Here is a 15,294-nt window from a genome sequence, read left to right as displayed (position 1 = left end):
AATTTATAACCAGAAGTTTGTTTGCTTCATGACTGAATTTAGAACTTATTTGTCCAAAAGAAAATTTAGATGCCTAGTAATAATCACTAGGAGAGAATTTAGGTCACTTTAATAATAATAAATAGGGAGAGGGTGGGAAGCAGGAGAGCACTCAGAAAAAGAACTAAAGCATGCTGGGCTTAATACGTAGGTGATGGGTTGATAGGTGCAGCAAGCCACCATGGCATGCATTTAGCTATATAACAAACCTGCACACCCTGCACATGTGCCCTGGAACTTAGAAAATAAAATGAAATAAATAATAATAATAGTTTCAATACCATACTTTATTGGTATGCCCAGGTATAGCCCAAGCAGTAACAGAGACTCTAGAATTAGAGTTAAGTCCAGGAAAGGAGATTCTGAGTGGTATAGATTTGCCTCAGGTGTTGTAGTGGTGAGTGACAGAATTAACTACTAATTGGCAGCACTGAGTTCTTTCCTCTCCTTTCCATTTGATCTTTCTTCTCAAGCCATCTCTTTTCCCATTCACATTTTGCTGCATCTCCAGTATGAAAGCAAGTAGAAAAGAACTGTAATTTTCAAAATTACTGGTCATTTTATTTATGATTCTAAAAGGTATAATTCATTTTCCTCTTCAAAGGAATCACATTTTATTTTGGAAGTGAGTGTGTGAAAAACGTGGAAACTTGTGGAAACTCACTCTTGAACTTCCCTGGACATAATTCAGAGGCTGACTGAGGAAAGGGCTGAATGTCTGGCTTTAGAGGGTGTTTGTGGTGCGGCAATGGGAAACTGGGAAAATTGGCTTCAGGAAGTGGCAGCACCTCACCTTTCCTTAGAGAAGGGAGTCGGTACACAGATCCAGTTTGTCTGCAATGGAAGGGTCGATGTCCTTTACCTGGGCCTCGTCTTCTTAAGTGCCCAGGTGGTGGGCCGTGGCCATGGCAATGGTGACATTGGTTATGGGGTGGTGGGTCACAAGGTCCATAATCTTGGAAATCATGGCAGTGGGGATGGTGTCCATGGGGATGGTGCCCATGGGGATGGTGCCTGTGGGGATGGTGTCCAGGGGGATGGTGTCCATGGGGATGCTGTCTATGGGTACCGTGTTCGTGAGGATGGTGTGCATGGGGATGGTGTCCATGAGGATGGTGTTCATGGGAATGATGCTTATGAGGATGGAGGTCACTGGAATTATTATTATGAGGATGTATTTGGGCCCCATTCGTGCCAAAAGTGGCATGATGACATCTTGAGCAGGACATGGGCAATAGTGGAGGAGTGCCTTGTGGAAGTGGGGGTCCATGTAAGTGATCTCTTTTATCTGGAGGAGGTGGGCGTCCATGTTCGTGTGGCTCGTGGGGATGACGATGATCTCTGGATCCATGGGGCTTGAGTGGAGACTTGGTGGTGGTAGAAGAATGCTCATGCCCACCCCAGTGGAAGGGATGTCTCAAATGAGGCGGTACACCATTGATGTTCCCATGTTCCTGGAAAAGGACACAGAAAAGTGCCTATCGTCATGGAACATAAAAGAAGATGTTAGATACTTGACTCGATTTACACCAACGACTCCCAGATCATAGATTCCACAAATCAATTTTAAAAGGATTACAAAAAAGGATTCTCAAATTGTTATCTAGCCCAGTTGATATTTAAAATATAAATATAAGTATCATTTACCACTATTATTGTTTCACAAAAGAATGATTTTTTTTTCTAAGACTGAGTCTCACTCTGTCACCCAGTCTGGAGTGCAGTGGTGCTATCTCTGCTCATTGCAACGTCCACCTCTCAGGTTCAAGCAATTCTCTTACCTCAGCCTCCCATGTAGCTGGGACCACAGGCCCAAGCCACCATGCCCACCTAATTTGTTTTTCCTTTTTTTGAGACAGAGTCTCGCTCTGTTGCCCAGGCTCCTAATTTGTGTATTTTTAGCAGAGATGGGTTTTACCATGTTCAATTCCTTGTTTCAAGTGATCCACCCATCCCAGCCTCAAAGTGCTGGGATTGCAGGTGTGAGCCACCATGCCTAGCCTGGAAGGAAATTTTGATTAAAAAAAGAAAAAAAAAAAAAAAAAAAAAGAGCCAGAAACACAATATCAGAGTAAAGGATTGTCCTTTAGATGGATAAATGTTAAATATAAAAAACTCCATTACCTTTATTTTTTTTTCACTTTTACTACACAGAGTGGTGAAACAATATTATCACCTGGCACCCATCTGTAGACCAACACTGGAAAACTAGTGCCTTATAACTGATATTCTTAACTGAGACTTGACGGTATCAATGTCCCTTACTCCTAAAGGCTGAACACTTGACCTCTTTTCTCTCTTCCCTGTTCCGAGTTTAATTTTTAAAAAATAGCTACAGAGGCTGGGCGTGGTGGCTCACGTCTGCAATCCCAGAACTTTGGGAGGCCGAGGGAGGTGGATCACCTGAGGTTGGGAGTTTGAGACCAGCCTGACCAACATGCAGAAACCCCGTCTCTACTAAAAATGCAAAATTAGCCAGGCGTGGTGTTGCATGCCCGTAATCCCAGCTACTCAGGAGGCTGAGGTAGGAGAATCGCTTAAACCCAGGAGGCGGAGGTTGCGATGAGCTGAGATGGCACCATTGCACCCCAGCCTGGGCAACAAGAGCGAGACTCCGTCTCAGAAAAAAAAAAAAAGACAGAGCCATGTTCGTGGCGACAATCCTGCCCTTTGTTTCTTTTTCTTTTTTTTAAATTTGGGATTGGATGTTTGGATTATTTTCAGTTTTGTTTCTGATATGAAAAATTTCATGAAGCAAATCTTTGTACTCACGTAAAAATAGAAAAAAGATTTCTGAGACAGATGCAAAATATGGTTTTGCATCTCATTTTATATACATTTACATAACAAATTTGAGGCTAATTTATTCCCCTTAGATTCCGTGCCCAATAATACAAGCTTAGGTATGACTAAGTCTCAGCGTCAGAGTCCCGACTACAAGGAGCATTTTCAAATTCATTCAAGTTTGGTTGAATTGGACATGATTTTAATTTTCTGCCAATTGTTACCCCTCTCCAATTCTTGGAAAAGTTTTCATACTTTTTGTGTAAGCTGGCAATTGCACTCCTTTCCCCAGTTGTGGGGTACTCTCTGTATCTTTTCTTGCATGTCTGTCTGTGTCTCTCTCTCTCTCTCTCTCTCTCTCTCTCTCTCTCTCTCACACACACACACACACACACCCATACATAGAGCTTTAGGAACCAACAACACTATTTGTGTACATATGTCACTTAATCTGGCACTGCCACGACAAAGTCTGCTTAGACAACCCACCTGAGGGTCGAAGACTTCGCAGTTTATGAAAAGGTCTTTCGGGCTTTCCAAGTCCAAGGCTTCTACATCATAGAACAAATCTGCTCTGCAGAATCCAAAGACCTACAAAAGAATGAGGAGCCTGTTAGTGTGTGTGTCCAGGTGGTGTGAAGATGACAAGCCGGAGTTAGCTTCCAGACATTCAGAAAAGGAAGAAGTGCTTCAGAAAAATCAGGGTAACATGATCAGATAGCCCCACCAGTTGTTCAGCAATCTTTCCTCATCAAGCTTTGGGGGAAGTGCAGATGGCGAAGGGTATCACTCAAGTTGCTGTGTTTTTTTCATGAGCAGGCACCAGCACTGGGCTTCCCAAGGGTGGTGGTGAGGAAGACCACATCATTGCTGCCTTGCCTTTAGGCCAACCCTTCTGCCCTGGAGACCTCAGTTGCCTGTGCCTAGGACAATGAGGAATGGTGCCAAAGAGGGACTTTTACAACTTCAGCGAGTCCCTTGGAGGAAAGTGTTGGACAGGAGGGAATCTGTACGGCATAAAGATGGGTTTTCGTGGACATTGTTAAGGCAAGTGTCTGCTGACTCCACTCAAGTATGAGGGCTACAACTGGATGGCACTCCTGTGCTCCAGCTCCTAAACTCACCTGTGAAAGATCGACTAGGACAGGAGGACGGCTGTCTGCTAGAAGAAATTGCTAAGCACCAGGGTTCTGAGTACAGTTTGGGAATCAGAGAGACCTATATTAATCCTGGCTTCTCCATTTCCTAGTTGTCTGAGTTTGGGAAAGTTACAAAAGATTTCTGGAAGTCAGCCACTGTAAAATGGGGATAATACTATGTATTCACAGGTTGTGGGAGGGCTTAATTAAATGAGAGGATGGTGTAAAACACTTACTCCCGAGTCTCTTCTTCAGCTCTGATGCATCAGGTCTGGGGTTACATTATCCATACCAAAAGGATTTCTTGACCATAGGAATAAGGGAGAGAGGTGTCTTTTCTGGTGGCCACTAAGAAGGATCCTAGACCTGGTTCAGTTTGGATATTAGAACAGCTAACAAAGGTACTAATGGATGGTTTCTCCCTTTTGACCAGGGAGAATGTGCTGTTTTTTTTTTTTTTTTTTTTTTTTTTTTAATTAAAATTATTTTTAAGTTCCTAGGGACATGGGTGCCATAAACGTGCCAGGTTTGTTACAATATTGAACCTTATGCCCATGTTGGGTGCCTGGACCCAACCCACCTCGTTCAAGCACCCCCATCAATCAATCCCATTTTATCATGATAACTCCCCAATGCCAATCCCTTCTCCCTTCCCTCCATGAAAGGCCCCAGGTGTGGATGATCCCTTTCCCGAGCCAATGATCTCATTTGTTCAAGTTTCCAACCAAAATGATGAAGAACATGCGGTGTTGGTTTTCTCTCTTATAGTTGCTAAGAATGATGGTTTCCCAGCTGCATCCATGTCCCCTACAAAAGACGCAAACTCAATCCTTTTTTTTATGGCCTGCCCATAGTATTTCCATGTGTATATGTGCACAATTTTTCTTAATCCCAAGTCTGTCCAAACAGATTGGGACATGGGTGTGAATTCCAAATCTTTGGCTATTGGTGAATAGTGCCCGCAAAAACATACGTGTGCATGTGTTTTGGTAGAGAATAATTATAATCTTTTGGAAATAACCCAGTAGGGGATGGCCTGGGTCATTATGGTATCTAGTTCAGATCCTTGAGGATTGCCATACCCGTTTTCCATAATGGTGGAAAACTAGTTTACAACCACCCAACCAGTGTAAAAGTGTTCCTATTTCTCCACATCCTCTCCAACACCTGTTGTTTCCTGACTTCTTGAGAATGTGCTGTTAAACCTCAGAAAAATCCTGGACTTGACATCGTAATTAAAATTCCATTTCCTAACACTCTCTAGCTAAGTGCCCTTAGGTAAGTGGTTTTAATTTTAGCTCCCCTTGTCACAGGGAAATGTAGGCAGATACTTGCTTTTCCTTGTTAGCAGGATTTTCACGAGGCTCTGACCTGGTAATAATAGATGTGGAGGTGTTTCTTTAACTGTAGATCATCATGCAAATGCCAGGTAGTATTAATAATGTCTCCCTGCAGATACATGGGAATCTATTGGTAAATGATTAGAGGAAAAATCCCACTGAACTTTCTATAAGAATAACTAAGTTTTAATCTCAGCTTGGTTGTCAACATCAGCAAGAGCTTTCCTTTGCTGAGCTTCAGTTGCCTCCTTATTTGTCGAGTGGGATTGCGTGAGTATCAATGATGTGGAATTAATAAAACCACTGGGTGTAGGGCCTTAGTACAAGTTGCTATAGTTCTAACTAAGCCTGTAATCCTAATGAGTTAGCAACTTAGTTTTAAGTTTAGATATATATCATGTATATTATGAAATCATGTTCTTATGGTTCGCTTATGTTCTCTGTGCCTCAGTTTCCCTATCTGCTAATTTGGGAAGAAAGTAGCATCTATCTCATATGGTAGTGTGAGGGTTAATAAATTATCACAGGCTGGGTGTGATGGCTGACGCCTGTAATCCCAGCACTTTGAGAGGCCGAAGTGGGTGGATCACCTGAGGTCAGGAGTTTGAGACCAACCTGACCAACATGGTGAAACCCCATCTCTACTAAAAATACAAAAATTAGCCAGGCATGGTGGTGCATGTCTGTAATCCCAGTTACTCAGGAGGGTGAGGCAGGAGAATCACCTGAACCTGGGAGGCGGAGGTTGCAGTGAGCCGAGATCGCGCCATTGCACTCCATCCTGGGCAACAAGAGCGAAATTCCATCTCAAAAACAAAAGTTATCCTGTGTGTAAATCACTTAGAAGAGTGCCTGGCAGGTACTAAGTGCATCCCAGATGATACTTTGTATTTCACAGACATTTCTTCCTCCTTCTCCTCCTCCTCATTTTCTCTTTCTTCCTCTCCTTCCTCTTCTCCTTCTCCTTCTCTTTCTCCTCCTCCTCCTCCTCCTCCTCCTCTTCTTCCTCTTCTTCTTCTTCTTCTTCTTCTTCTTCTTCTTCTTCTTCTTCTTCTTCTTCTTCTTCTTCTTCTTCTTCTTCTCTGTGACTCTAGTCAGTGATCACAGACATTTCTTTTTTTTTTTTTAATTATTATACTTTAAGTTCTAGGGTACATGTGCACAATGTGCAGGTTTGTTTCTTATACTCACATTGGGGTGTCTGGGGAAATAGTGTCTGGAGCAGTTCCGCACAGAGAAGTCCACGAAGTAACTGGTTCCTTCCCCTCCTCTCTAGAACAGATGGGATCAAAATAGTTTCAAGAACAGACAAAGAAAAGGGAAAAAAAGCAGTAGATAACTATAACTACCATTCAATATTTTTTAAGGCAGTATGAGAATTCAAAATCACCAGTATGTGTAATTTTTTAAAATGGTTTCTGCCTTTTAAAAATGTGTCACCTAAGTGATAAGGTGAATACCATTTCACTGAAAAGGTTCAAGTAATAAATACATGATGAAGTAGAGTGTGAAAAATCACTCCTCCTGCACTCCAACTTCTTCCCAGAGTTGTCATTCTCATTTATTTGATGTGTTTCCTCTTTGAGTGTTTTCCTAGATATGTTACACATACACAGGTAGATCTAAGTGTTTCATATAAATGGGTTCATAGTCTAAGTACTGTTCTATAACCTGTGTTTTCCTATACCAATATGTTTTGAAACTCCAGTGCGCATGGGTCCAAACATTCTTTGAGCAACTGCATAGTACTCATTTCCTTACTTGTATGTAACACAATCTATTTAACGTTGCATTTTCTGAATGCATAGCAAATGTCAACCAGTTGCTCTACAAGACAGTTCTGGGTGAAAGCACTTGGGTCCTTGTAGAGCGAGCAGGGAACTGTCTAGCCATAGGCACATTACTGGGTGTTGTGAGGTAGTTTCTCTGAACTTCAGTTTTCCATCATAGTACAAGAGTTAGTACTGGATGATTGGTAATGACACAACCCTCATATGCTTTTGTCTGTCCCTGATTCCTCTTTAGATTTTCTGTCCTCTCTGTCAGATGTCCACTCCCCCACCCACCCTTCAAAAAATAAAAGTGTTTGAGGAAGGCAATTGTTCGGTATTTTAAAAAATATCTGCTGCCTATCTTTTATGGCCCCAAAAGTGACAAATTAAAAGGCAGCTGGTCAATTGAGGCACGTGGAGAGGGTGTGCCGTTCAGTTCCTGCTGCCAATTTGGAGTCTGGGCCTTCAGACTCCAGCTGAACCTTAGTGGAGACTCACCGCTCTTGCAACTCTCTCGATTCGGTCCACTCTGAAAGAGGCAAAGTCATCATTCTCCTCTTTGTACTTCTCAAGGGCTTTGTCGGCTTGCTTTCTGTAACTCTCAGTATCCTCAAAGAAATCTAACAGGACGGAACTATCTTTGGTATTGGCCAGTGCTGAAGAGACTGGAGAAAGAAGATGGCAGTGTCACAGTTAAGGGCTGGAAATGTTAATGGTGGCTTGGTGGCAAGAATGACAGTAACTTTCATTTTACAGATGGGCAAATTGAGGGTTGGAAGAGCTAAGTAACTGCTTCAAGATCAATCAGCCATTTCGCAACAGAGCTAAACTGCTGATTCTTCCTTTGACTCTTTCTGATCCCAATGTCTATGTTGTGACCCCTACTCACGACGCCTTCACCAGTACCACTGACAAGGTGCTAACATATATATATATATATGACATTTGCTAATATATAAATATATATTATCTATTATCTAATATCTATTATATATTTATATATTATCTAATATATCATATATTTATGTGTTATATAATACATATTATGTATTTATGTATTATATAATACATATTATATATTTATGTATTAATATGACATATATTAATATATATATTAAACAATAGAGATGGGGTGGAGCCACATTGTCCAGGCTAGTCTCAAACTCCTGGGCTCAAGCGACCCTCTGGCCTCAGCCTCCCAAAGTGCTGGGATTATAGATGTGAGCCACCGCACCAGGCCACTAATATTTTAATAAGTTCTTCCTGCTGTTGCCAAGGAGGAAGATGGAGTATTAACACAGAGTTTTGCTCAGAGAGAGGAGAAGATACAGATCATCCTTTCTTCAATGCAACCTCCTGTGGCAGTAGCTTGCATTTTTGTATTAATATCATATTTGGATTTGCTATTTTAAAAAGGAATTCTGTGATAATTCTTTCTGAAAATGTAAATAAAAAGGGTATGGAGGCCGGGCTTGGTGGCTCGCACCTGTAATCCCAGCACTTTGGGAGGCCAAGGTGGCAGATCACCTGAGGTCAAGAGTTTGAGACCAGCCTGACCAACACGGAGAAACTCCATCTCTACTAAAAATACAAAATTAGTTGGGTGTGGTAGCATATGCCTGTAATCCCAGCGACCTGGGAGGCTGAGACAGGAGAATTACTTGAACCTGGGAGGCGGAGGTTGCAGTGAGCCGAGATCACACTATTGCACTTCAGCCTGGGCAACAAGAGTGACACTCTGTCTCAAAAATAAAAATAAATAAATAAATAAATAAATAAATAAATAAATAAATGCTATGGAATTTAGAGTTAACACTCCTGGGATAGTGTCACATCTTCACAATATCTTGGCTTTGTTCTTGAGGCCAAGTCATTTAACCTCTTTGAGCGTCAATTATTTTGTCTTAACTAGAAAGTGTCATAATCTTTACTTCATAGTCCCAAGACTTTACTTCCTCCCAAGACTATACAACTGCCAGATGATGACTCAAGCTAAAGCAAGTCTGACTCCAAAGCCTATATCTATAATCATGCTAACCTACCTCTCCTAAATCTCTATTTTCATGTATTGAATTTCTTTAAAGGAAAGTGTACCAGTACCAGGGGAAACTTGTCTCCCTTCTATTACCTGGAGAATGAATAATAATGAAGTCTATGAAGGTTTTTCTTTCATGTACATCATAGATGTACATGAATACATCTGAATATATATGAATACATATGTACATAGATGAGACAAATACCACTGTGTGATTGAATTTGCATGAATCAAGAATTAATTAGCAATTTAACAGATTACCATACCAGAACTTGTGGTGCAGTTAAAGTCAATCACTCTGAGATCCTGAGATTCATGGGAATGTCCTGTAGCTATTACCTTACATTGTCCGATCACCTGTAAAACAGAGGTTCTTGAGGACTTGCTGAGTCACTGCATCCCGCCTTCCTCAGGTCGGATGTGAAAGAGCAAAAAGGTGATGCAGCGTCCTCCTACTGTCCATTTAAACACATCTCTTTCATCAAAGCTTGTCTCAAACTGCGCATTTTCTTAGTCAATGTCTGTATGCTGCCTCCTGTTGGAACTCAAAATCCTCAGGAGAACCAGCAAGAAACTATTTAAAGCATCATGACCATACCCCAAACATTTTCAAGGGAAAAAGTGGTGAAACTCCAAGGAGTGTGAACCTCTTATTTTCTGGAAGTGAAATCTTGAATCTCTGCTTATTCATCTTCATGTTCTCCACCTGTGTCGGAGAGCCTGGCATTTGAGTACCCACCTCCCACATGCAAAGCCAGATCTTATTCCTCAGTGTATATCGTGGGCGCCGAGCAAGACCCAATTCCTCACTGCGAGTAATCCCTTTGGCCATTCCTGAAAATAGGACCATTGTTCATAGGACACAATTACAAATTCATAGATTCTCATACCTGTAGACTGTCAAGAGTGGAAGGCCTTTAGAGTCCATGATTTCCTAAACTCACTTCTTATTTTACAGTCAAAAAACACCGAAGTGGAGGGATGTTATTAGGTGATTTGCCCAAAAGGACTCACAGCTGGTTATGCTCTTTGATGGGAACACACACCCTGCTGAGTTGTCCTGAACTGGTTTCCCAGGAAAGACTCTCAAGAGTATCGCTCAAGGTTAACATCATTTTGGTGAATCTCAAGGCAAAAGCTGCCCTTTCTCTTCTACTGTGTTAGCCCAGGCATTGGCTGCCCTGAGTGAACAGAGTAGATAGAAAATAAGAATGATAAGAGCAGAGCGAAGGTGCTCTCTTTACTTACTATTTCAGATGGACGTCTGGAATCAGGTGGCTCACAGTCATTCCAGTGTTTCCTGGATAGGACCAAGCAGTCAGATTCTTGCACATCTAAGGCTAAGTAATATACCGTTGCATTTTCCTGAGGAATGCCAAAAGCAACATGTGAGTAGCACATGGAAACCTGGTGGGTTTTTTTTAAATTTATTAAAGCTATATATTTATTACTAAAACAGAATTCCTATTCCTCTCACTGTCTTTGCAATTGCCCTACCTTTGTGTCATTTGATCTATTGATTCCAATACATAATTTCAATGAGCTATTTCCAAAACTTCTTTTTAAGTGGTCCTGATGTGTCTCCTGCCCATAAACTTTAAGAAGCGATCACTAAATGGCAGTGGTGGTTTAGTGGAGGTGTCATCACCTATACATGCCTAGAAGTGTAAGTCATGACAACCTCATCAGGGCCTCCAATCTGTCCTTGTAGTTGTGTCCTCTTGCCCAGCTCTATTACTGATCATGGGATTTTCTGCCTTGATGTCACTTTGCCCAAAGCTAAACCCTCTCTCTTCCCTTACAAACCAGCTGCCTCTCCACTTCCCTTGTCTTTGTCAGTGCCACCACTAACAACATATTGCCTTAGACTCTGGGGTAAAACATGTAAACCTGTGAGATGTCTTCCTTGTCCTTGCTATTGCTATCCAGTACCAGGCCTTGAATGGTCTTTCTTGTCAACGTCTCTCATGTCTATTCCTCAGTCTCATTTCCTTGACTCCCACTACCCAGGTCTAACCCTTGTTCTTTCATTCCTGAATACATAAATAGCTTTCTACTTCATGTCCCTGTCTCTTGCCTCAGTTTCCCCAGGCACATCAGGTCCCCTCCCCACCCACCCGCTCTCTACCCTAGCTCTCAGAGGTAGCTCTGTGCTGATGCATCCTATACCCTAATATGTGTCGATGAGCCTGGCATGGGACTAATGGTCACTGAATTACTGGTTGAGTCCTAAACTCCTGCACACCTGTTCTCTGCAACCCAGAGTGCCCTTTGATGCTTTCAGAAGGGTAAATTGTTTTCTGTAGTACTCCTCGTCTGCCCTCCTTAATTTCAGTTTTTCCATCAGAGGGAGAGTAGGTTATCTGGGGAGCTTAGAGGCAGGCTTCATGTCTCTCTATAATGTCTATCAGCTCCTCTAGTCCAGTTTAGGTAGGTGTGTAATCTAAGTGAAGACAGCTTGTTTCACCTCAAGACAAGCCCACAGGCTTGGCTCCCACCTGATGGCTGCTCCAGAGCCCACATGGAACTTCTGAAGCCCACCTGCTTATATTAAATGGCTCCCTAACACCCTTCTTCCTGATTCCACACCCACCTAGAAGAGGTGGTGCCAGGAATTCACCACACCAGGAACACCTTTATCCAGACCTGTTCAAATCCTACCCGTGCATCATTACACAGGGGAAGCCTCCTCCCATCCAGTCTTACTAGATCTCCCCTCATTAAACTGCCCGAGTACATTTACCACTCCTTTGGCCACTTGGCTATTGTTGGAGTTCAGGACATGGTACCTCAAAGTATGGTACTTTGGCATGCTGAGTCCTTTGAACTGAAGGAAATGGGAAGGGCCTCAGTAGCAAGATCTGTCTGACCTTCTGCCCTTTGTTCTCCTACTCTGCTTTCTCCCCCAAGGCAAGTCATAGAAATTAAAATTTCTCTTCTCCAGGTCAGGTCACAGACAGCAGAATCCCTCTCCCCGAAAGCATCCATAAATCCTAAAATATGAATCTAACCTTCCCCCTGCGTCTTTCTTTGTAGGAGCTGGCCATGAAGAAATTCTCTGACCTACTCTGTTTGATAGTAGGTCCTCAGATCCGCATTCCAGAGGGATCCTGTCTCATACTTGGGAGCCAGAAATGCCACACAGAGAGGCCATGAAGAACTCAAACAGACAGGCCTTGTTGGGTCCTTCTTTCAGTCTATGACTCTTAGATTACAGCCTTTTGTCCCACCACACTTCTGCATTCTGCACACTCTTCGTGGATTCTAAGTATGCAAGTGGCCAGTTTCTTTGGATATCTGAGTCTTCATTTGTGAAGACTCCTGTGTCAGGTAAACTTTGGATTAAATAAAGTTGTATGTCTTCTTCTTCTTCTTCTTCTTCTTCTTCTTCTTCTTCTTCTTCTTCTTCTTCTTCTTTTTTTGAGATGGAGTCTAGCTCTGTTGCCCAGGCTGGAGTGCAGTGACACCATCTCGACTCACTGCAAACTCTGCCTCCCGAGTTCAAGCGATTCTTCTGCCTCAGCCTCCTGAGTAGCTGGGATTACAGGTGTGCACCACCATGCCCAGCTAATTTTCATATTTTTAGTAGAGACAGGGTTTCACCATGTTGGCCAGGCTGGTCTTGAACTCCTGACCTCATGATCTGCCTGCCTTGGCCTCTCAAAGTGCTGGGATTACAGACGTGAGCCACCGCGCCTGGTCTCGTCTACCAGTTTTATTTCAGGCTAAGTTAAGAGCCTTAGGAGGGTTGAGAAAACTTTGCCTTCTCTCTAGTTTATCCGAGTAACTTACAAAGTTTGCCTGTATGTGCCAGCATATTATTATTGCCTGGAGGCCAAGGCCCATAGTTTATTCTAATGTTTCTCTGGCAGTACTTAGCACATAACTGGGCTCAGCATAAACGCTTATACGTACCCACAAATCGAATCATAGTTAAGGGCACACTAATAACAGATCTTAGTTTGAAGGAAAAAAGAACAATTTAGAGTAGCCACAGAAACCAAACAAAAAACTCTGACCAAAGCCATTCATTGTGCAAAGCAGTAAGCCTAGGGGGTAGAGTCACATTTGCTCCCATGCATAATCTCCCAACTCAGCTCTGCCAATGGCAGTTCCTCACCACTTTGTCCAAGTGGGCATCAGCAACCCGCAGCAATTGGAAAAGGTAGCCATCCCACCGCCTTTTATTGATCAGGTCTACAGCTTTCTCAGCCTCCGGCTCAATAGCGCTACAGTCAGTGGGACTCACAGCCCACGAATCCTGCAGTGTGATCAAAAGCAGTGCTGCAATGAGCGTCTTCATTTTGTTAAACCATCCCTTGCTATGATCTGCCACTGCAGAGAATTTTATGCAGACTCTCCGAAACACACGCAATTGATTAAACAAAACCTTGATACATTTTTGTTGTGTAACTGGGGGTGTTAACCTTGACCCTGGGTTCAAATAAACATCAACAAGCTGTAAATGATTAGTGGGTCTTGGGGACAGAAAGTTGAGAAATGCTGCTGCTGAGTGGGTGGAACTGTGATCTGCACAAATCTGGATTTTTCTAGTAGATAGCAGATCTAAAGTATGTCTTTGAACGAAGCAGTGCCTATATTGGTGTAGGGGTGGGGCTAGGGGCAATTTTCCTCTATCTGCCTGTCTGTCTCAGCTGGAAATCTCCATCATCAGTCAGTGGATTGATGGATCAAGGCACTAAAACTCCTCAGTAGAAGGCAGCTGCATTATCTAAGGGAGGGAACATGTTAAACAGGTACCATTATAAAAAGGAAGCGACTTCAGGTAAAAATAGAATAATGAAGAGGCTGTCATTTTAAAGTCAGATCTGAATTTCCAACCTGGCTCTATTACTTTCCTACTGTGTAATGCTGGGTAAGCAACAAAACTTCTCTGATTCTTAGTTTCCTCGTGTCTGTGAGAGTCTGCAGTAATGTCTCTCAGACTTGGCTTCATATTAGAATCACCCCGGGAGCTTTAAAAAGTCCTGATGTCAAGGACTTCCTCCAGGACAATTTAATCAAAATCTCTGAGAGTGGACTTTGGTATTGGTAGTTTTAAAACTCCTAAGTAATCCAGTGTGTGCGGTCAAGGTTGAGAATTACTGGGATTCTAGAGAGAACCGAAGAGAGGGAAAGGATTTGAAGAGAGAACAAAAAGGGAGGTATATGAAAAGTAGATCTCATTTCCACAAGTCACAGGGTTAGTGAGTGCAACATGTTTTGAATATTGTTTGTGACTGAACTTTTAATGTCAGTAACCCTGGCTTTTAAATACCCAATGGGACCAGTCCAGAGTAACGGAGAATGACAGGAATGTATGGAATCTGGTCAAGGTGCTATTAAGAGGCTCCAACCCAGTGGGGAAGGGGAAAGCTATTGATTAAAACAAAAACTATTTTGAGTTTTTGTTATTATGAGTTGAATTCCTTAATGAAGCTTTTCTATTATGGCTATATTGGCTGCACCCTAAATGGGGTGTCCTGGGTGAACCAAATGCTGGTGTACGAAAAGGAATGGGAATGTTGAGGGGATGGGAAGAGGCATCAAGAGCAGGAATATAATTTTCCTACCGTACTGTTCTGCTGAAGCTAAGGGGTACCTCAGGGATCCATACATCCTCTTCCTTTACTGAATCTTAAAGAGCCATACAGTACTAATGATGCCATTCTGGCAACTGGAGTGGCTTCAGGGGAGACAGCACATTAAGGGTGCTGGGATGGTAATGGTTGGGAGGAAGCTGAATGGTAATAAGAGAGACACTCTGTCCTGAGAACCTTGATCCAGGACGTGACATTTGGCTTTGGGAATGGTTCCTATTAAGCATTTAGGGAACTAGAGAGTGGCCTCAGATGGAAGTGCTGACTTTACACAGTCTGGGCAGACTGGGCGGGTAAAATATTCATCTTCACCTTTTCATTTTGTTTTTTTTTTTTTTGATACAGAGTCTCACTTTCTCTGTTGCCCAGGCTGGAGTACAGTGGTGCCATCTCGGCTCACTGCAACCTCCGCCTCCCAGGTTCAAGCAATTCTTCTGTCTCAGCCTCCCGAGTGCTGTGACTACAGATGTCCACCACCACACCTGGCTAAATTTTGTATTTTTAGTAAAGACAAGGTTTCACCATATTGGTTGGGCTGATCTCGAACTCCTGACCTCAGGTGATCCACCTGCCTCGGCCTCC

At 42.7% G+C, this 15,294-nt stretch overlaps 1 protein-coding gene across 1 annotated transcript; it reads right to left on the bottom strand.

The window, feature by feature from the left end:
- Positions 1–308: 308 nt before the first annotated feature.
- HRG (histidine rich glycoprotein) lies at positions 309–13,489 on the bottom strand. The gene is made up of 7 exons (XM_017866536.1): positions 13,233–13,489; positions 10,361–10,477; positions 9,379–9,469; positions 7,573–7,739; positions 6,494–6,574; positions 3,313–3,414; positions 309–1,493 (listed from the first exon to the last, which is right to left on the bottom strand). Exons 1-7 carry the CDS (start codon positions 13,413–13,415, stop codon positions 654–656), a joined length of 1,581 nt encoding a protein of 526 aa, XP_017722025.1. The 5' UTR covers positions 13,416–13,489; the 3' UTR covers positions 309–653.
- Positions 13,490–15,294: the final 1,805 nt, after the last annotated feature.

This window comes from Rhinopithecus bieti, unplaced genomic scaffold (assembly GCF_001698545.2).
Source record: "Rhinopithecus bieti isolate Rb0 unplaced genomic scaffold, ASM169854v2 scaffold_2432, whole genome shotgun sequence".
In the NCBI taxonomy this organism is placed as follows: domain Eukaryota; kingdom Metazoa; phylum Chordata; class Mammalia; order Primates; family Cercopithecidae; genus Rhinopithecus; species Rhinopithecus bieti.
The sequence above is the reverse complement of the archived record's forward strand: the minus strand, read 5'-3'. Positions and strand labels throughout refer to the sequence as shown.